Here is a 20,319-nt window from a genome sequence, read left to right as displayed (position 1 = left end):
AGTAGGATGCTGACAAGCACAATGTTGCCAAAAAATCACACCAGAAGTCACTAGTGGCTCTCTGAAAAGTCGCTAAAAGTGACTAGATTTGTCACTAGATTCGATTTCTGGTCACTAGGGAAGGTCGAAAAGTCACTAAATCTAGCGACACTGAATTGGCAACACGGGACAAGCAGCTAGTGCTGCAGGGGCTCCACTATAAGTTGTCGACAAGAAAAGTGGAAGAACCACAAATGGAAATACTTTGGGTGTGAGGCAGATGACAATGAGAACATCAATCACCAGAAAACAATTTGCAAGCCTCGCCATTCATGTCCTTTATGGTTTGCAGCATACTGCAAATGCAATACCTAACACGGGGGCATACGAAAGGAGAGAGCACAACAGGATATAAAAAAATTACAGAGGCTTTTAGATGACATAGTTTGCCGAAGTTTGTGTTTTGGAGTTTGGGATGTATATTTACGTTTTGTGCTTATAGCACGACAAAAAATGTAAGAGCCCCTTGAAGCGTGTTGAATCCACTCTTTCTACTTCTTATAAATTATGTTCAAGTCAAGATATATATTTTGGAGCTCTACAAATGATCTCTAAGTCATCTGCTGAGTGCTTAATGTCTACACTCAGTTCACACAAATGCTTTGCCTTTTGGCCTACACGCATTGTGATTGTATGTTCTGTTGTAGGTGTAGTAGGTTACAGCTTTAGATATTGTAGGTTACTGTCAACAAATGAGAGTTGTTCAGTAACCAATTTTTGTTTTTGTTTTGGTATCGAAAATGGTATCGAGTACCGTGATACCAATTTCATTGGTATTGGTACCGACTGCTGAAATGTTGTTACCGTGACAACACTAGTGAGAATGTAGTCAAGAACAGGCCAGCGGTTTAACCAACCCCGTCTCTCCTCACTCAACTCTTACCTGACACTAAAGGGTGTGCGTGTGGCGTGTGGGCTTGCGCCTTCATTGACGGTTCCAATTTTGTCCTCGATATCCACCCTAACGAGAGACATCCCCCCTCCCCCCACCCCCAGGTGCCCACCATCCTCAACGCCCTCCAGAGAAGTGTGCAGGCAGTGCTGGTGGGGAAGGTCCAGATCCAGGACTGGTTCGGGAACGGCATCAAGCGGGCGGCGCTGATGAACAAGTGGGTCTTGAAGGAGGTGTCCATGGAGGAGGACGAGCGCTGCCTGCTGCAGACGGACGGCTCCTTCCTCTACGTGCTCTGCAAGGACGGCCTCTACAAAGTGGGGTCCGGATACAGCGGCACCGTTAGGGTACGGGGGGCGTAGGGCGGAGAGGGTGGTGTGTGTGTGTGTTACGGGAGAGTGTGGTGTGTGTGTGTTTGAGAGAAAGAGGTGTGTGTGTGTTTGAGAGAGAGCTGTGTGTTTGTGTGTGTGTGCATGCTTGTTTGTGAAAATATCACATGGTAGAGAATGCGTATGTGAGGTACCAACTTGTGCATCTGAGAGGCATGCGTTATTTTTATATGTGTTCTAATATTGTACCCACACCATACAGGGCCATGTGTATAATTCCACGTCGCGCATCAGAAATCGGAAGGAGAAGAGATCCTGGTTGGGCTTCGCTCAGGTAAACGGATTATAATCTGGATAATTTAATATGATTATTATTATCATGTGTGGCTATGCTGAAGGCTAATATGTATACAGTAGATGGTTTTGTTGGTCAGTGTGATGCTGGGCTAAAACCCTTTACAGTATAGGATTTAAAATCTAGTTTATTTACAAGAACAATCATTTATTTCTGGTACAGTACTTTATTTTGTGCAGCCATGTGCCTGTATGTGATCAATTCATCTGTTGTTAATATAATGTATTAATGACATGATCAAAAGCGTCATGACCTGAATTAAATGTGTTTTCTAGGAAATGTATATTCCAATAATTAATGGACTAACACTGTGTGTATGTTTTTGTGTGTGCAGGGCTTCCTATTGTACAGAGACATGAGCAACCACAGTACGACAGCCCTCAAGATCAACCCAGAAACCCTGGAACACGAGGGGACCATTACAATGCCAGGTAAATGTGTGTGTGTGTGTAAATGTGGGCATGGTTGTCTATGTTAGTGTCTTGAGACTCCAAACCAATAAAGATGTCACTACACAGGGTCAGACAGTCACAAGATAGCGCTCTCTTCAGTACACTTCAGAAACAAGCGGCTCCCAGACACAAACAAAATACAAACAGTATTAGTAGAAACACCAGCTCTGAGCTGTTCAGTACCAGAGCGGTGTGTTAAACTCATGTTGCTCTTTCCTCGTCTTCCACAGGTCAGCAGGCTGACGGTCAGAACATCGTCTTCACCGACGGAGAGTACATCAACCAGATCGCTGCCTGCAAAGATGTAAGCTGCCTCTTCATCACTGTTGTCTTCATCTTCGGAATCATCCCCACTATCGTCCTCTTCATCGTAGTCAAGAGTTCTCATCGTTATTGCGTGTTTTATTATCACAATAGTTCTCTTTTCCTGTTTATTGTCCAAAATGGCTCAGTTTTAAAGCCTGATACAAACACCTGAGTTTTCTATTTTGTTGTTGAACGACTTCAATGTGGCTAAATCTAGAAAGTTGTCACATCTGTTAAGTCTTATTGTGAGCAAGCAAGTTTTATATTTATATATGGATATGGCACAATTCATACATATAATCAATTAAATGTGCCTTACATAGATGAGAGCACATAAAGCACACACATAAAGTACATAAAATTAAAAGAAAGGAATGTGGACTATGAGCTACTCTTATCTAAACAGAACAGCCCTGTGAGGAATCACTCCTCTTTGTAAGGCTGCAGGCCAACGCCTAAAGCTCTCACCCAGTCGTGTGTGTGTGTGAGAGAGTGAGTGTGTGTGTTTGGGGGTGGGTCATTTTGCCAGGCCATGTGCTTGGTTATCTGGCTAATCTGATCAGCTCGAGAGACACTCCCTCAGCCACAAGCTCTCTTTCACTTTTTCAGAACACGCTTTCCCTCTATTTCTGTCTCTCTCTATTTCTGTCTCTCTCTCTCTTTATTTTTTTGCTGCTATATTACTATTATAATTATTGTCATTGGTTTAAATCCCTGAAGGACCTCTCGGAAACACTAAGTTAGGAGAAGTCTGTCATTTGCTGAGCTTTTGATGTCTTGTTGATGAGAGAGGGAGAGTCAGAAGGTGCTGTTACACAGGTTTTAGGCTGTGAGGATTCACTTTGAGCCACTCACAAGCCCCATAAATCATACGTACACAAACACGCACACCGGCTCAGGTTCATCAACCGACCAATGAATTGCAAATCCTTTGTTTAAGGAAATGTAATGAGTGGTTCCCCTCCGGTTGTCTGCTGATGAATGTGTCTGTCTCAGTCTCCCGCTCTCTCCAGCACTATTTCGACTGAGCCCTGCACAGGAGGGGGGCCTGCTATGCCATGCGCTTGGTTGTCTGGGAGTGGGTTAGTAAAATAAAAATAAAAAAATAAAATAAAAACATAGGCAAGTGCCCATTCTCTGGTGGGTTCCTCTCCCACGTAGTGGGTGTGCTAGGCTGAGGGAAGAGAGCCTCTAAAAGAGCCTCTACTGCTGTCCACATGGGCACCAGTCCCTGGGTCGGGGGAGGGTTGAAGGGAAATGATTGAGGGAGAAGAAAAAGGGATGGAGGAGAAGGGAGTGTCCTCACTACCACTGCTGACAAGCATTTGCTGACCTCTCACCACAGACCCCCTGCTGCGGATGGGGGGGAGGTGTGGTGGGTTGGAGAGACGGGGGAGGATGGAGAGGTGGAGTGAGGAGGTAAGAGTAGAGGAGCGTGTGCTCAGCGGGATTCAGAGAGAAGCCATCATCGCACAGCAGCTGCAGCCTCCCTCCCTTTCTGTCTCTCCTATCTCCTCCCATCTTGTATTCTCTCTGTCATCTTCACTACATTATTCCTTATTACTAGGGGTGTAACGAAACACTCAGCTCACGATTCGATACGTATCACAATACTGGGTGTACAATACAATACATATCACGATATTTTGAACAACATTTTAAATTAAACTGAAATTCATAGGGGTTTGGTACCCCTCGATTCGATTCTTGGGGCACAAATAGATTTTTTTTTATTTTATTGTTATTGTTTTAATAAAAAATAATTGATTTTTTTGAATGTGTTTCCCCCCCCCCTAGAAATTTAATTAACAGATGTATTTCCAAAACATTAAACATTTTCAATATTTTTGTATATTTATTTTCAACAATTTAGTAAACTCAGTTCAAGCGATTTCTGTGAATGCAGTGAATGTGTACGCATGACGCAGGTGCCTGCGTCATGCGTACAGAGTAGGTTGCGTGCTGGTAGCTCAACCAATAGGATCAAACAGACGTCATATTGTAAAAATATTGCCATAACTCTACGATACATATTGTAAACATTGTGTATTGCGATATATTGTTCTACGATATAGTGTTACATTCTTTGTGTCTGGAATGATATATTGTTACCATCTACTTATTACTATTGTTTGATACTCACTACTGAGTCAAGTAATGACACACTTTCACACTCTGAGTCCCAGACCCATTACCAGGTAAAACACCAGACCAGTCCCACTACCAGGTATAACACCAGACCAGACCCAGTATGAGCCAGTCTTGTGCTCTGTTACACCTCCAGAACCAGACCCAGTACCAGCCAGACTCTCTCCCCTGCCTCCCCCTACCCGTACCATGCCTTTAATCATTCAAGTACTGCCTAGGCCTGGCTTGTGTGGGTCTGTGCATGTGCGTGCAAGGGAAAGAACGGACTGGGGGAGAGAAAAAGAGAGTCAGTTTGGTATGTTCTGGCTCGTTGCCACAGCTAGGGGTGTGCCCCCAGCTACACACACACAACCAGTTCAGCATGGGGCTGCCTGTTCAAATGCTACAGTCTAGTCTAGACTCTGCTGTAGGGTGGTAGTGTGATCTTTAGTCAGATGTCTAAGACTCCACACTGTTGGCCTGGCTCCTTCTGAGCCTGGGGCATGACAACCTAAGCACTGCTGTAAACAAAACAGGATGTTTGTCAACGCCCCCACCCATTTAGAACTGCCATTCCGCAATATCCTTCAAGCATCTGTCAACAAAAAAACACCTGCAGACACGAGCATTTCATAAAAATGTGAAATATTCATTTCAAAGACATGCGTTCCCATGCGTCCGGCAGGATGGCTTTGTCGTGCGCATCTATGCTACCAGCAGTGACCCGGCGCTGCAGCAGGAACTGCAGCTCAAGCTGGCCAGGAAGTGTCTACACGCCTGCGGCATCTCACTCTTCGACCTGGAGAAGGACCTGCACATCATCAGTGAGTCACTACGCTGGGCCAGCAGGGGACGTGGATGTGTGGGGATATAGGTGTGTGTGGGAGGGGGATTATTGGTACACACTTGTACCAAACGTGTAATAACTGTGTCTGTGTGTGTGGTCCTCAGGCACAGGGTTTGATGAGGAGGCTGCGTTACTGGGAGCAGGCAGGGAGTTTGCTCTGATGAAGACGGCCTCAGGAAAGGTAAGGGTTTGCACATTTGGAAACTTTGCCCACCCACTCCACTGTCAGGGAGTCAGGTGGCTGAGCGGTGAGGGAATCGGGCTAGTAATCCAAAGGTTGCCAGTTCGATTCCCGGTCATGCCAACTGACGTTGTGTCCTTGGGCAAGGCACTTCACCCTACTTGCCTCGGGGGAATGTCCCTGTACTTACTGTAAGTCGCTCTGGATAAGAGCGTCTGCTAAATGACTAAATGTAAATGTAAATGTCCTTTAATTCTCTCATCCCTCCTTTTACGGAGTGTGTCCTACAGCTGAACTGCCCTTTAACAATGTGGAAACAGCTTTCACCAAACGTTTCTTCATTCCTGTCTGGAGTCCATTAAAGCTCCAACAGTTGGCGCGCAGTTAAAACACAACACTACCTGCCCTAACTGTAGCTCCAGCACTGACCAGGCTAGGCTAGGCTAGGCTAGGCAAGGCTGCTAATCCACCGTCTCTGTCACTCGTGATAGTGGTCAGGTTTGATTGATGTTGTGTAATTTTTGTAAGATGATTTTGTGTCACAGATCAAACATTTTATTTATTTATTTTTACTTTGGCTGAGAACAAGGAACCACAAAAGGGGCTACCGTAGAAGGTTGCATAATACCAGCTAACGCAAAATAAAAATGATTTGTTATTAAGTGACACCGGCTCCTCCATGATGGTGTAAGAAGTGCATAAGAGTAATCTGGCTGGTCCCTATAACGACGGTACAAAAGTTGGCTGTGTGAAAATAAATGAGTAAATATGCGGAGATTGAGATGGACTAAATTCACGAGGCTCATATGGATATTCACTGACGAGTAGCGTCTGGTCACTTAAAAAATTGGGGCCAGGGGACAAACCAATGTAAGAGTGTGTGTGTACTGTTGTATCTATACTGTGCAGTGGTATGGAGTACCTCTGTGGGTGGAGTAGGTCTGATAGTGTAAACAGTGTGTGTGAGAGTGAGAATCCTTGAAGATCATTGATAGTGAACAGGCCGGTACTTTGGTGTGGTTTCAGGGAGTGCAGCTTAATCTGAGCACAAATCTTACATCCAGATTAGCCCCACCTCCCGCTGTCTCCGCCCCGGGGGGCATAAATAGGGTCAGATGACCCATGACTCGGGACAGTTCACCACCAACCACCTGCGAGTCGAAGCCCTGTCCAGCACCTGTGTCATGTGACCATCCTTGTGACATCCAGCACTGTTGTCTTACAGTGCTGTCAGTACAGCCCCGTAACACTCATCCCATGGGTTATGTCACTATAGCGTAAAAAAAATAAAAAAGGAATTATCTATTGTTGCTAGGCTACTGTTCCCTTAACACACAGAATCATTGTTGTGTAGTAACTATTTTGAACAGATAGTTCAGGCCTGGCCTAAGTTGCTGTAACCTGGCCTGTAGCTGTGTTCCAGTCAAACAGAGGTCTAGTAGATGTGGTTAGGGTTAGTAATTGGGGTTCGTGGCTCAATCGCAGAACTTTATCCTCCCAGTGAAGCTGTCCGTCTGTTCTTAGGCTCGTTCCAGCATGCTGGCAAAGGTCACCTGTGTTGCAGTTGGACAGCTAGGATATACAGCGTTTACGCAAGCTCTGATGCCATTGTGAATGTTCATAATAGTACTTTAGTTTTTCAATGAGCAATGGCCTCTTTGGTGTTTTGGGTTTTCTGTTTGTCGAACACACCAAACATTTCTCACCAACACATTTACATTTACATTTAGTCATTTACAGCAAACGCAGACATCAGAAATGATCTCTTAAATCGTATTCTCTTTCTCTCTCTCTCTTATTGTCACCTCCCCAGATCTACTACACAGGGAAGTACCAAAGTCTTGGAATCAAGCAGGGCGGACCCTCGGCAGGAAAGTGGGTAGAGCTGCCGGTCACCAAGTCCCCCAAGATGGTCCAGTTCTCCGTGGGCCATGACGGCTCGCACGCTCTCCTGGTGGCCGAAGATGGCAGCGTGTTTTTCACGGGCTCTGCCAGCAAGGGCGAGGATGGCGAGTCCAGTAAGAGAGGCGTCATGCTCACATAACCAAACATGCAGGCATGAACACACACACACTACAAAGACAGGCACACACATTCCCAATCTTCGGAGAGGCAGGGGGTGGCAATTTATTTTCACATGGGCTCCACCAGCAAAGAGGAAGGGCCGATAATAATTTGAGGGAGACCTACATAGACATGGGAAAGCACACACAGTAGTCACCTCTCCACTTGCCCAAGCAGATGGACAGACACACGTCATTTATACACACGGCTGTGTGAGACACAGAGGCACACAAACGGGTGGAAATAAACTCCTCCATCCAAATGCGTTGCCTTTGCAACAAAGCAGAGAATGACGTCCTACACTGTTTCCGATCGCGTCATCCACGTATCATCCCTGCCATCATCTCACCCCCCCCCCCGCTGTGTAACCCCGACCCTCACCCCCTCCTCTGCAGCCAAAAGTCGCAGACAGCCAAAGCCGTACAAGCCGAAGAAGATGCTGAAGCTGGAGAGCAAGACTGCCGTCCACACCGCCTGCAACAACGGCAGCAGCAGCATCGTCACCAAGGACGGCGAGCTGTACATGTTCGGCAAAGACGCTATTTACAGCGACAGCACCTGTGAGTGAGGGAGGGAGGCCACACACACACACACACACACACACACACACACACACACACACACACACACACAAACACACAGACCCACCTGACTGTCTCATATTATCCAGCTCTTCTATGTATTGTAGGAGTTAACCACCCACCATAGAATGCTAGAAATGCAAAGCACCAGTCATTTGACTGCAGTAAATTGCAAAATCACACCGAGACAAGATGGTTTAAAACCACCTTTTTCTGTGAAATTGTTTCCAGCCTTGCGTGGGTCATGTTGTTTTTTAGCTGGGTTTTCATTTTTATCAGCAGATTATGGATCTCCTTTGTAAAAGTTTTCTCAGTCAGACGTGATTTCTTGTATAAAATATATAGTTTTAATAAGAAACTCATTAAAGACAAAAAACTGTGGTCTGGGTTTTTATTAATCCCAGTTGGAAACATGTTTGCCACTAAAAAATATAATCAAAACTTTTTGCTGAAGGATTGAAGGGGTAGACGTCAAATGTAATTAAATATTCACCTACTATCAACACGCAAATTAATGACGAATAAGCCTTGCACAAATTATTTTATGATCAAACCATTGGCTCCTTATAAGAAGCGCAATCTAGCGATCATTAAACAGCATCCCTGTCTGATGACCCACTAGCCTTGCTATATGTATATAACAGCAGCACAGCACTTCCAGTGTTATGATTGGATTATATCCATTATAATGGATTGGATCCATTATAAAAAGTCCTTAAATATATTAAAGTCCTTAAATACTGTCCTTAAAGGCATGACTTTTTCTCCACATTTATTACGCAGGTTCAAAAGCAGTTTGCTAAAGCTTACACATCTCTCCTCTGGTTCCTGTAGGTCAGGTGACCGACTTAAAGGGTCACTTTGTGACCCAAGTTGCCATGGGGAAGGCCCACACTTGTGTGCTGACCAAAACCGGTGAGGTGTGGACATTTGGGGTCAACAACAAGGGCCAGTGCGGCCGAGACACTGGGGCCATGAGCCAGGCGGGGAAAGGTGAGGATATGCAGAAACACGCACGCACCAACCAGTGCAGCCTGGGCCCCCACTTCTGCACACAACAAGACATGCTGGCATCCACACACAAACACCCCCCCCCAAAAAAACCCTCATACATTCTGCTATCCCATCCTCACCCCGTGCACCCACACACTACCGAACGATGACACGCGTGCAAACACACACTCTGGCATCCTGCACACTCAGCCCCTGGCTCGTCCCCTCCTGTAGCGTTTGGTGTGGAGAGCATGGCAACGGCCATGGACGAGGACCTGGAGGACGACCTGGAGGAGAAGGAGGAGAAGAGCATGATGTGCCAGCCCGGCATGCACAAGTGGAAGCTGGACCAGTGCATGGTGTGCACCGTGTGTGGGGACTGTACCGGCTACGGAGCCAGCTGTGTGAGCAGCGGACGGCCCGACAGGGTGCCGGGAGGGTAAGGGCACACGCACGCATGCAAACACACACATATACACAGGGGTAGGTTTGACACGCACTCCCCGAACAACACTCAACACACACTGAACTAGGGTTAGGTTGCTCCATTGGTATGTTTTGAGTGGTTGAAGCTCTCTATTCATTCCGGGAATCTGTGTGTGTGTGTGTGTGTCTGCGTTTAGTTTCCAACGATTATCTGGAGAACTGGGCATTCTGCAAAGTTTGAACATTGCAAATGTACAAGCAAGCGCCAAATTAGGCCTACAAATATGTGCATGTGAATTCTTCTGTTATAAACTAAATGTCTAGATGTTTGTGGTGGTAAAACAATTTAACCGAGAACCAATATAATACATTTTGACAAACATAAGAAATGTTTTATGTAGGAAACAGCAGACAAATAACGGCTACATAATCATTTGCATGAATGTAGGCTACCACAGGATTGGCAATTTGACTAGAATAGATGTGGAGGTTGAACAAACTCTTGTACTTCAGAGATGACAGAGAATTTCAACTGTGGTCTGAGAAATATGGGTACTAAAACCACTACTGTCATTACCAGCTGCATCATCTATAATTCTTGAAATCTGTGTGTGCGCACCAATTTTCTACTATATATACCATCTATAGATCAAGTAATCTGTATTTGTGTGTTTCACTGACTGCATCATGGGGACTGTGCACTAGTTTTCTAAAATCAAACACTCATTTCGTATCTGCCTGTGTGGTGTGTGCTTGTTTGCGTGCCCTTGTTTGCGTGCGCACGTGCCCGTGTCCTAGGATCTGTGGCTGTGGCTCTGGCGAGTCAGGCTGCTCTGCGTGCGGCTGCTGCAAGGCCTGCGCCCGGGAGCTGGATGGCCAGGAGGCCCGTCAGAGAGGCATCTTTGACGCCGTCAAGGAGATGATCCCGCTGGATCTGCTGTTAGGTAAACACACACCCCTCCTCAGTCGCTCGCTCCTTCACACACTCCCTCCCTCACACGCACACGCACGCACACACCGTTTCAGTGTTGCTCTGCCGTTTTAAACCGTCACGCCGTTCGTCATTCACACATTTTCCGACGCCGATTAACGCCTGGTCCAACCGTGCCAAACTCTCCCGGTGTGACATCCTTTAAACAAGGCTTGGTCTCTGGCGAGGAATCGGGAGTGGATCAGGCTATATGTGCGTCTGGCTTTTGACGCTGTTGTGACCCGTCGGCCCGCTGTCTAACCGAGCTGCTGGCTGCCTGTGTGTTGTTCTAGTCGCAGCATGTCTGTTCATCATCAATGTCCAAAAACAGACACAGCATTGCTTCTCCATCATCCGCCCCACCCCCAATCATTCATGCTTGTCTGTCCTTGTTGTGTCTCTCTTCCTTCTCCTGCTCCTTCTTTTCCTCCCTCCTCTTCCGCCACCCGTCTGGGCTGCGTTCTCCTGCGGTTGGGGGGCCTTGTGTGTGTGTTTCAGCTGTGCCTGTCCCTCCCCCCCCAGGAGTGAACATCGAGGAGCACATCCAGATCCGCCAGGAGGAGAAACGACAGAGGATCAACCGCCGCCACCGGCTGGAGGAGGGACGAGGTAGGGACCAGGAGAGAGAGAGAGAGGGGGGGGGGGAGAGAGAGAGAGAGAGAGAGAGAGAGGGGGGGGGAGTGAAAGCGGGGGGGAGAGACAGCATGGGAGACGATGGGAGAGCTATACATTTCAGAGCAGCGAGACACAGGAAAGAGATGGTGGTGGTCGGGGAGAGCAGCACAGGAGAGAGACAGGAGTGGCACGGGGAAGACATGGTGTAGTCTAAAGAAAATGACATGAAAGGAATATCTGTTACTCCCATCCCTAGGTGCCTAGCCTGCACTGTCTGTCTCCGGTCCTTACTGTAGAGAATGTATACCCCAATCTAAGAGTAGCGCTGTGGAGACCACAAATCTCACACATCCAGACTGTTCTCCTTATACTAGGGGGTTTTCCACTCATAATCATAATGTTAGATCTCTGTCACAGTTAGGAGCGTGGGTGTAATGCCTTGATGCCTTCCTCCTCCCACCCTTTATCATTTTGCAGTGTGGTGTGTATATTTTTATACCTGTATATGTGTGTGACTTGTTGTTGTTTTAGTGTTTTTTACCATGTGTTTTCTCCCACGTGTGCGCCTGTGTCCATGCATGGTAAAGTTTCTTTCTCCCCCCCCAGGCCCCCTTGTTTTTCCCGGTCCCATATTTATGAACCAGAGAGAGCAGGCCCTAGCCAGAGTAAGACCCCTTCAGGCCCTCAGACATAAACGGGACAAGCACAAAGGTACTACGGTCTTACCTACCTTACCTCCACGGGTGTGGAGACACCCCCATACCCCCCAATCTCCTTGACACCCCTTACCCCTCCAAACCAAACGGTTCGCCCTTTTCTCACACTATCTGAACTCCAGGCTCCCCCATGTCTCACCCAGGGAGGGGGGTGACATGATCCGTGTCCCATACAGGATGTGCGACTGTCGATGTCATGTTTTAGTGAGACAGACGAGTTTTTGCCAAGATGATTCCGGGTTATAGTGATTGATGCTCCCTTCCTTAAAATATCTTGTTTGGGTTTCGTTGCTGAGAGAAAAAGAAGACCGTGTCACAGAGAAAGAGATTCACAGCTCCCAGCCCATGACCACTCAGGGCAGAGGGAGATCATAGGTAGAGCGCTCCCCATCCTCATCACATGGGACGTTTACACATCTATTCAACCTGACAAATAGACACAATGTACTCTTATCAATAGCAAACTCAAATGAGTACCTACTAACTAGATGCTTTTTTTTAATACTCATAATGAGGACCAAATTTAAGCAAAGAAAAATGTATCATTCATACAGCTCTGGAATTTTTTTTTGACCACTGCACCTGCAATTGTCCTTATCAACTTTTTTTACAAAGGAAATAAAAAGGTGCAGTGGTCTCTTATTTTTTTCCAGAACTGTATGTGGATTCTATTGATACATCGAATATAGGTATACATGCTTAACAATCCAACAAATTATAAACCAACTTGTTCAACATGAACAGTATCCTAGTCCTCAGCTGTGGCTCCGGGGGTAGAGAGGGTTGTCCATTAATCGCATGGTTGGTGGTTCGATCCCCGACTCCTCCAGGCCATGAGTGTCCTTGAGCAAGACTCTGAACCCTTGCATGGCAGCTCTGCTGCTGTCGGTGTTTGAGTGCGAGTGGGTGAATGAGAGGCAAAAAAAGTAAAGCGTATTAAGTGCCGCCAAGGTAGAAAAGCGCTATATAAATGCAGTCCATTTACCATAACTAGTATCCAATGACGAGTTCTGTTGATTAGTGAATAAAACAGTGAATCCCATTTTCATCTACACAATGCTTAGGAAAGCAACCCCTACTGACCAATCCATTCTCTTGGAAAATGGCATCATCGTTTCTAGAAGATTCTGTAAACCTCTGTGCAAATAGTGAGAGGGTCTCATAGGAGGGCAAAACCTTTTAGAGACCGCCAAAACCCTTTGGCTGTCCCTGACGAATCTGTGTATACCATCCTCATACTATATCATCCTAAAACAGAGACCGATTAAAGCACTAAAGCCATGTACCTGTTGACCTGACAACTTACTGGTTAGAATCTTGTTTTTAATATTTGTTCTTTATTTGCTCCCAATATTGTTTAACACTGATGGGGTTGCTGCTAAAAGAATAAAGCAATAATGTTCTTACACGCCATAACAATACATCTAAGCAACACAGTAATTTAGTTGAATACACTATTGTAGTCAGATCTAGTCGTTCCTTAATGATGATGCAGTGATATTGATAAACCTATTAACTTCTGCATTCACACAGTCTGCAGTTTTTGGCCAGCTTTCCTTTTTGCCCTTGGCGGCAGCAACTGTTGCTTTTGGCCTATATTATATTTGTTATTCTTCATATTTGTTTAGTGCTATAGTTTGCTCATCTAGTGTAAAATATGTGGCTCTGGTAGACTTATCCATGTTTGTAATTGTTATATGATGCAAACGTTGCCCCATTGACATGAACCCACTCATAGCTAGATTGGTTAAACCTGGGTTGACACAACGAGTTGTGACATCGCTAATGCGTGATCACAGTTGTTTGGCTTAGTGAAGCTGGCTAACAAAATGATGTCCTGGGTATGGAACTTGCTTCATAATATTAGGCCTCTGTTTCCGTTCCGTTCTCTAATCACAATTATCCCGTTTTGTCCACAGTGCTTTGGCTTCGCAGAAATCTTTTAGCTAAGTCGAACTGGATAGAGCAGCACTCAGTAAACACCCTGCTTTGCACAGCAGAATTAGAAACAGATCAAACCACAGGCAGGCGCTGGGATGAGGTTGGGGGGGTGACAGGCGGAGTCTATTATTGGACTGATCAGTGAGTAGAGAACCGGAGACGCATCTTAAGGGCCTAATATTTTTAGAAATGTATTGATGTATTATATTTTACCAGAGCGGGGCTCCTTTTGAACAGCCCACTGTGTATAATTGTCAGAAATGGGATGTATAAATAGTGTTCATTTGTGGCCTATGGTTATATTAGGACATCAGGGGAAGGATGTTTTGAGACCTGGTAGACTCTGTTCGCCGCCATCGCTAGGCTATTCTTCAACTTGGGCTTTACAGAAAATGGAGAGGGAGAGCTGAGGACAGGCAAGAGGGAAGGGTCTGACCCAGGTTCTAAACCTCAACCTTTATGGGAGTTGATGGGCTCTTTCACAGGCTGAGCTACAGTCTCACACTTCTCTTAGGAGTGATGCTAAGCTTGCTTCTCCAAATCTACAGGAGGCTACAGATCTTGGGCGCATGAGAAACCAACACCCTGTAGACCATCAATGACTCGGAGGGGGGGTTGAGGTCATTGAGGGTCCTATTGAGTTTTAGCAAGCTGTTTTATGTAGTTATTTTCCCCTTGTCGAAGAGAGTTTCATTCACAACTTGTGTACAGCCATGACTGAACCGACCGTTGGATCACGGACTGGCATCTATGGGCAACATCTATCTTTATTTATGTGGGTTAATCTTATTGAGATAACTATATTTTCCTCCTAACCAGACAGAGAGTGAGCGTGTTGGCTTGCAGCCATCAGTCTTTCCTTAAGGGGAACAGAAACATAGGTCTGCCCATCCCTGGTCCATGGGGCCTCTAGAGGCACTGGTCTGTCATTGTGTTCACTGTTCTGCATGGGCCATCTTTTACCCAGCCACCCTCCCACCCCCACCCCCACCTCCCCACTATGACCTCTGAAACAAGGCACTTGGGCAATTTACATTCCATTTGAATCCCCTGACAGCACACAGATATTTCGGTTTACTGAAGAATTGAATCCTGCTACTTGGACTCTAAGACACTTGAGTGGGTTAAAATCTTGAAATTGAAAGTCACAAAGTGACAGAAGTCCCATAAACGTATCAAAGTAAACTAACCCTGTTTCAGATGTTGCAATACCGTACATAGATGTGTATGTATGCATATGTGGTTGAGCCATTCTGCCTCCCTTGATTTCTCTTCTTATCCTGGTGTTCTCTGGCTCCTCTTTTTCTAGGATTGTCCCAACTTGACTCAAAGCTCTAAAGCTGCCGCTAACCTTTTTACCTCCTCCCACCCTCTTTTTATCCTCTCTCTCTCTCTCTCTCTCTCTCTCTCTCTCTCTCTCTCTCTCTCTCTCTCTCTCTCTCTCTCTCTCTCTCTCTCTCTCTCTCTCTCTCTCTCTCTCTCTCTGTCTGTCTGTCTGTCTGTCTGTCTGTCTGTCTGTCTGTCTCTCTCTCTCTCTCTCTCTCTCTCTCTCTCTCTCTCTCTCTCTCTCTCTCTCTCTCTCTCTCTCTCTCTCTCTCTCTCTCTCTCTCTCTCTCTCTCTCTCTCTCTCTCTCTCTCTCTCTCTCTCTCTCTCTCTCTCTCTCTCTCTCTCTGTCTCTCTGTCTCTCTGTCTCTCTGTCTCTCTCTCTGTCTCTCTCTCTGTCTCTCTCTCTGTCTCTCTCTCTGTCTCTCTCTCTGTCTCTCTCTGTCTCTCTCTCTGTCTCTCTCTGTCTCTCTCTCTCTGTCTCTCTCTGTCTTTCTGTCTGTCTCTCTCTCTGTCTGTCTCTCTGTCTCCTTGTCTCTCTGTCTGTCTCTCTGTCTCCTTGTCTCTCTGTCTCCTTGTCTCTCTGTCTCCTTGTCTCTCTGTCTCTTTATCTCCTGTCTAATGTTCCCTGTGCCTTGCAGACGGCAGTAGTGAGCGAGGGGAAAAGGATGCCAGTAAGATCACCACCTACCCTCCAGGGGCGGTGCGCTTCGACTGCGAGATGCGAGCCGCGCAGGTCAGCTGCGGCTTCCATCACTCCGGTATGTCTGCCCACCCCCATGCTCCCCCCGCGGACACTTCCTGTCACTCACCACCTGCTTCCTTTCAATCGCTTCTTCTGTGGTGTTTGATCTCCGGAAAGGTTTTATTTGCCGATGAACCACCTCTTGTCTTCTACTTGTCAAACGAGGAGTGTGTGATGTGTGAACCGTACTGCTGCCGCATTTGCAGTTCCACCTAGGTGCCTACATTTACATGATTGCTTTCGGCCTTGAACCTTACTTGAGGTTCTTTCATGTTTACTGTAGAGAGACAGAAGGAAAAAACATATACAGGGTTTTAATAAAATCCAGTCTGTAGATGGATACTGTATCTGGAGAGGTTACAGATCTGAGGACCATTCCTTGACTGAATGAAGATGAATTATACATGACCCTTCCATATGGTGGTACACCATCTTTGCTAAAGCGACATTGACGCAATCTAAAGAGTGGTCCTTTCTGCTCCCACAGTGGTTCTCATGGAGAACGGCGATGTTTACACTTTTGGCTATGGCCAGCATGGCCAACTTGGGCATGGAGACGTCAACTCAAGGTAGCTAAATATTTATGTATATTATTCATGTTAATCAATGGTGCCAGTCACACCCCTACTGTAGCAAATGCCTCCCTCTTCTTTCTCTAGGGGCTCCCCCACCCTTGTGCAGGCTCTGCCATGTCCCAGTGTCCAGGTGACAGCAGGCAGCAACCACACGGCCGTGCTGCTTGTGGACGGACAGGTCTTCACCTTCGGAAGCTTCTCGGTATGAAATGGAACGTTTGTCTAGGAACTAGCGGTGTACTTTCCGAACCTTGAATTGTGTAATGGTAGCCTGATTAGAGAGCTGCTCTCTTCTCCAATATTACGCACGCAATATTCAGTTTTCCCTCCGATGGTTTCCCCTTTTAGAATTTCTGTCAGTTTCATATAAGACACGGGGTCTACAACCAAATGAGCTGGAAAGAAGAGTGGATATTTTTTATTCCTTCCTCCTTTATAGAAAGGGCAGCTGGGTCGGCCAATCCTTGACATGCCCTACTGGAATGCAAAGCCGTCCCCCATGCCCAACATCGGCGCCAAATACGGACGCAAGGCCACCTGGATTGGCGCCAGTGGCGACCAGACCTTCCTGCGCATCGACGAGGCGCTCATCAACTCCCACGTCCTCGCCACCTCCGAGATCTTCGCCAGCAAGCACATCATCGGTGCGTAAAGATGGCTTGCTTCACGGAACAACGTAGAGGACGTTACGGTAGCTCCGAGAGATGACGTTGGAAGAAGGGTTGTCGTCACGGAGACCCCTTCCTTTTTTTGAGTTTTCCCTGAGAGTTTTTCATTGTCTTCCTTGAGGGTTTAGGTGCAGTTCTGTGGGTGTATGTGAAGCCCTCTGACGTTGCTGGTAAAAAGGGCTGTACAAATGCGTTGAATTGATTTAGTCAAGCCTGTTCCTGTGTGCTCTTCCAGGCCTGGTCCCCAGCTCTGTGTCGGAGCCCCCTCCCTTCAAATGTCTGCTCATCAACAAGTTGGACGGCAGCTGCCGCACCTTCAACGACTCCGAACAGGAAGACCTGCAGGGCTTCGGCCTCTGCCTGGACCCTGTCTACGACGTCATCTGGAGGTCCGTACACAGACCACCCTAGGGGAGGGGCAGAATGGGGGGGGGGGGCAGAATGGGGGGGGGGGGGCGTGGAGGGAGAGAGAGACAGCTGACCTGATCTTCTCAGAACATCTGAACTTTCTGACTTAATGTTTATTGTAGTTTATGAGCATCTAAGGGAAGTTTTCAGATGACTGTTCACAAGTATTTTGGTGCTGTGACAAAACCACAGCTAAATTTGGTTTAGAGGAACTTGACCAGAGACCAAAAATGATGTTCAATCTGACACCAATACAGAAGGGGACCTCATACCTACGACCCCTCAATATAACTCTTCCCCCACCCCACCCTCCAGGTTCCTGCCAGCCTCCAGGGAGATGTGGTGCTACAATGCCGTGGTAGCAGACGCCCGCGTGCCCTCGGCCTCTGACCTCCAGGCCCGCTGCTCCATCCTGAGCCCAGAGCTGGCGCTGCCCTCGGGCTCCCATGCCAACACCACACGCTCCCACGGGGCGCTACACATCCTGGGTAACCATGGCAACCATCTCCTTAGCAGGCTTGTTAACATTCAGTAGGCTCCTTCAGTTATGGGTGTGCGTACGGTGGATTTTTCACAGCGCGTCGGATCTGTGTGTGTGTAGTGACACCTTTGCCGTTGGTCTAGTGGAGTTGACTTACTTGGTCTGACAGAAATGCAGGGTTTTCCTCTGTTGTCTTAACCACTGTCCCTAGAACTGGGAATCAGTGGTCCCTGACTTGTCACTCTGCTGTCAATCCCCCTGCATTTAACTCAAACACCCTTCCCTCACATTTGTTCCACATTTACCCTACTCTCAGCTTTTTCCCTCACTGACCCTGAAACGCTGTTCTATCAAAGCCTCAGAGAGATTTCAGGAGTGGTGATTTTCTGTGCAAAGCTACTCGTTAATTTGGACCACACGGCACATGATAAACTGGAAGTTTCTCATTGTATGCAGTATGGCACATTTTCACAGAGTACTACTGCTAAATGTCACAGTCGTTCCATCACAAGAACGTGAATAACCGTACTGTGCGTCTGTGTTCCTGATAAGGTTGCCTGGACACGCTGGCGGCTATGCAGGAGCTGAAGATGGGTGTGGCCAGTACGGAGGAGGAGACGCAAGCCGTGATGAAGGTCTACTCTAAAGAGGACTACAGCGTTGTCAACCGCTTTGAGAGTGAGTGGACATTACCTAGTGTACACTATCGTACTCACATACTATAGATGAAGTAAACAATTGATACAGGTTTAGTACTGACCTGTATGAAGACTGCAGGCTTAGTACACACTCTCACATGAAAATGAAGTAGGTTGATGCCTCGTGTATCCAACTGTAGTGACGAAAGCACTTATAATTAGTGTCAGAACTGTTTATCAGGGCCAGACTCTAAGCTCCTGTAAGATACTAATCATCTGCATGGTCATTTAATTGAATTGAAATACTTGTATAGCTCTGCATTCAACGAAATTACGAGCGTTATTATAGTTGGTGCATTATGCAAAGAAATGGCTTTAAACTAAAACCAAGGTCCTACTTAATAATAAATAATGTTAAACACACAAGATGGTGTTAATACACACAGATAAATAGCAGTCTAAAAGTAAGTAATCACACACAGTGAGCCACATGTAAGAAATCAGACAAAGTGGAAAAAAAAACACAGAAACTGAACTCCTCCCTTGTGATGTCACAGGTCACGGTGGCGGCTGGGGTTACTCCGCCCACTCTGTGGAGGCCATCCGGTTCTGTGCCGACGCTGACATCCTCCTAGGGGGGCTGGGCCTGTTTGGGGGGCGCGGGGAGTACACCGCCAAGATCAAGGTGGGTGTGGGAAACCGGGCGGGGCTTGAGGAGACTAATAAATGTTATGTTGTTGCTTTATTGCTAATCACAAAGCATGTGTATTTATATATCGGTTGGTTTAACAACTTTCTGACTTGTGTGTTGGCACGCAAGCTGTTTGAGCTAGGTCCTGACGGGGGCGACCATGAGACAGATGGAGACCTGCTGGCCGAGACTGATGTGTTGGCCTACGACTGTGCTGCCAGGTAGGGCTTTTTACTAAATCACCCTGCATACCGTGGTGCGTGGCAGAACAAAAGGCTTTGTAGGATCGACAGCAGGAATTACAGTACCACATAGAACCTTCTGTCTCCCCTCGGTTTAACGGCTAATTTTACCGTGTGGCCTCTCACAAGGAGGTTGATATGGTCTGGTCTCTCCCAAGTGGAAAGATTGACCTTCAGACAGTAACTAGCATCATGCCATTGACCATCATACAGTAACTAGCATCATTGAAATCAAACAGGGTTTACAGTACTTAACTATGTCTCCTGTGGTTCCCTTCTTCGCAGGGAGAAGTATGCCATGATGTTTGACGAGCCGGTGCTGCTGCAGCTGGGCTGGTGGTACGTGGCCTGGGCCAGGGTGTCGGGCCCCAGCTCTGACTGTGGCTCCCACGGCCAGGCCACCATCACCACCGACGACAGGTAACCCTGGAGCTTGCGTACAAGCTGTGACTGGACCTAGCTAGACCTTAGTGGAAGCTCGAAGAGAGAGCTAAAAGCTTAATTTCCCCTTTGGGATCATTAAAGTAGCTACTACTACCTAACACCTTAAGCAGCACTGACGCGGGCGCTGTTATGTGACTGCGGTCTTGTGTTTCCAGTGTGGTGTTTCAGTTCAAGAGCTCCAAGAAGTCCAACAACGGCACCGATGTCAACGCTGGTCAGATCCCCCAGCTCTTATACAGGCAAGTGTCACAGCCTGTCACACCAAACAA

The 20,319-nt window shown here is 46.9% G+C and overlaps 1 protein-coding gene across 11 annotated transcripts in view; it reads left to right on the top strand.

Moving 5' to 3' along the window:
- mycbp2 (MYC binding protein 2) overlaps positions 1 to 20,319 on the top strand; it is an 80,282-nt gene that overhangs the window by 17,173 nt on the left and 42,790 nt on the right. For 7 of the 11 annotated variants that reach the window (XM_062457546.1, XM_062457542.1, XM_062457545.1 and 4 more), the window contains exons 6-29: positions 1,036 to 1,278; positions 1,523 to 1,594; positions 1,950 to 2,046; positions 2,298 to 2,371; positions 5,186 to 5,324; positions 5,452 to 5,528; positions 7,342 to 7,546; positions 7,988 to 8,152; positions 9,008 to 9,166; positions 9,401 to 9,605; positions 10,391 to 10,536; positions 11,061 to 11,171; positions 11,784 to 11,888; positions 15,800 to 15,919; positions 16,391 to 16,472; positions 16,563 to 16,680; positions 16,918 to 17,122; positions 17,382 to 17,535; positions 17,870 to 18,042; positions 18,588 to 18,713; positions 19,231 to 19,358; positions 19,494 to 19,585; positions 19,892 to 20,026; positions 20,206 to 20,289. In XM_062457546.1, the coding sequence (XP_062313530.1) occupies positions 1,036 to 1,278; positions 1,523 to 1,594; positions 1,950 to 2,046; positions 2,298 to 2,371; positions 5,186 to 5,324; positions 5,452 to 5,528; positions 7,342 to 7,546; positions 7,988 to 8,152; positions 9,008 to 9,166; positions 9,401 to 9,605; positions 10,391 to 10,536; positions 11,061 to 11,171; positions 11,784 to 11,888; positions 15,800 to 15,919; positions 16,391 to 16,472; positions 16,563 to 16,680; positions 16,918 to 17,122; positions 17,382 to 17,535; positions 17,870 to 18,042; positions 18,588 to 18,713; positions 19,231 to 19,358; positions 19,494 to 19,585; positions 19,892 to 20,026; positions 20,206 to 20,289 (3,215 nt within the window). The remainder of the gene's footprint in view (positions 1 to 1,035; positions 1,279 to 1,522; positions 1,595 to 1,949; positions 2,047 to 2,297; positions 2,372 to 5,185; positions 5,325 to 5,451; positions 5,529 to 7,341; positions 7,547 to 7,987; positions 8,153 to 9,007; positions 9,167 to 9,400; positions 9,606 to 10,390; positions 10,537 to 11,060; positions 11,172 to 11,783; positions 11,889 to 15,799; positions 15,920 to 16,390; positions 16,473 to 16,562; positions 16,681 to 16,917; positions 17,123 to 17,381; positions 17,536 to 17,869; positions 18,043 to 18,587; positions 18,714 to 19,230; positions 19,359 to 19,493; positions 19,586 to 19,891; positions 20,027 to 20,205; positions 20,290 to 20,319) is intronic. The other 4 variants (XM_062457547.1, XM_062457539.1, XM_062457543.1 and 1 more) reach the window with 3 other exon arrangements.

The sequence above is a fragment of the Osmerus eperlanus genome, chromosome 3, assembly GCF_963692335.1.
Source record: "Osmerus eperlanus chromosome 3, fOsmEpe2.1, whole genome shotgun sequence".
Lineage (NCBI taxonomy): Eukaryota > Metazoa > Chordata > Actinopteri > Osmeriformes > Osmeridae > Osmerus > Osmerus eperlanus.
The sequence above is the reverse complement of the archived record's forward strand: the minus strand, read 5'-3'. Positions and strand labels throughout refer to the sequence as shown.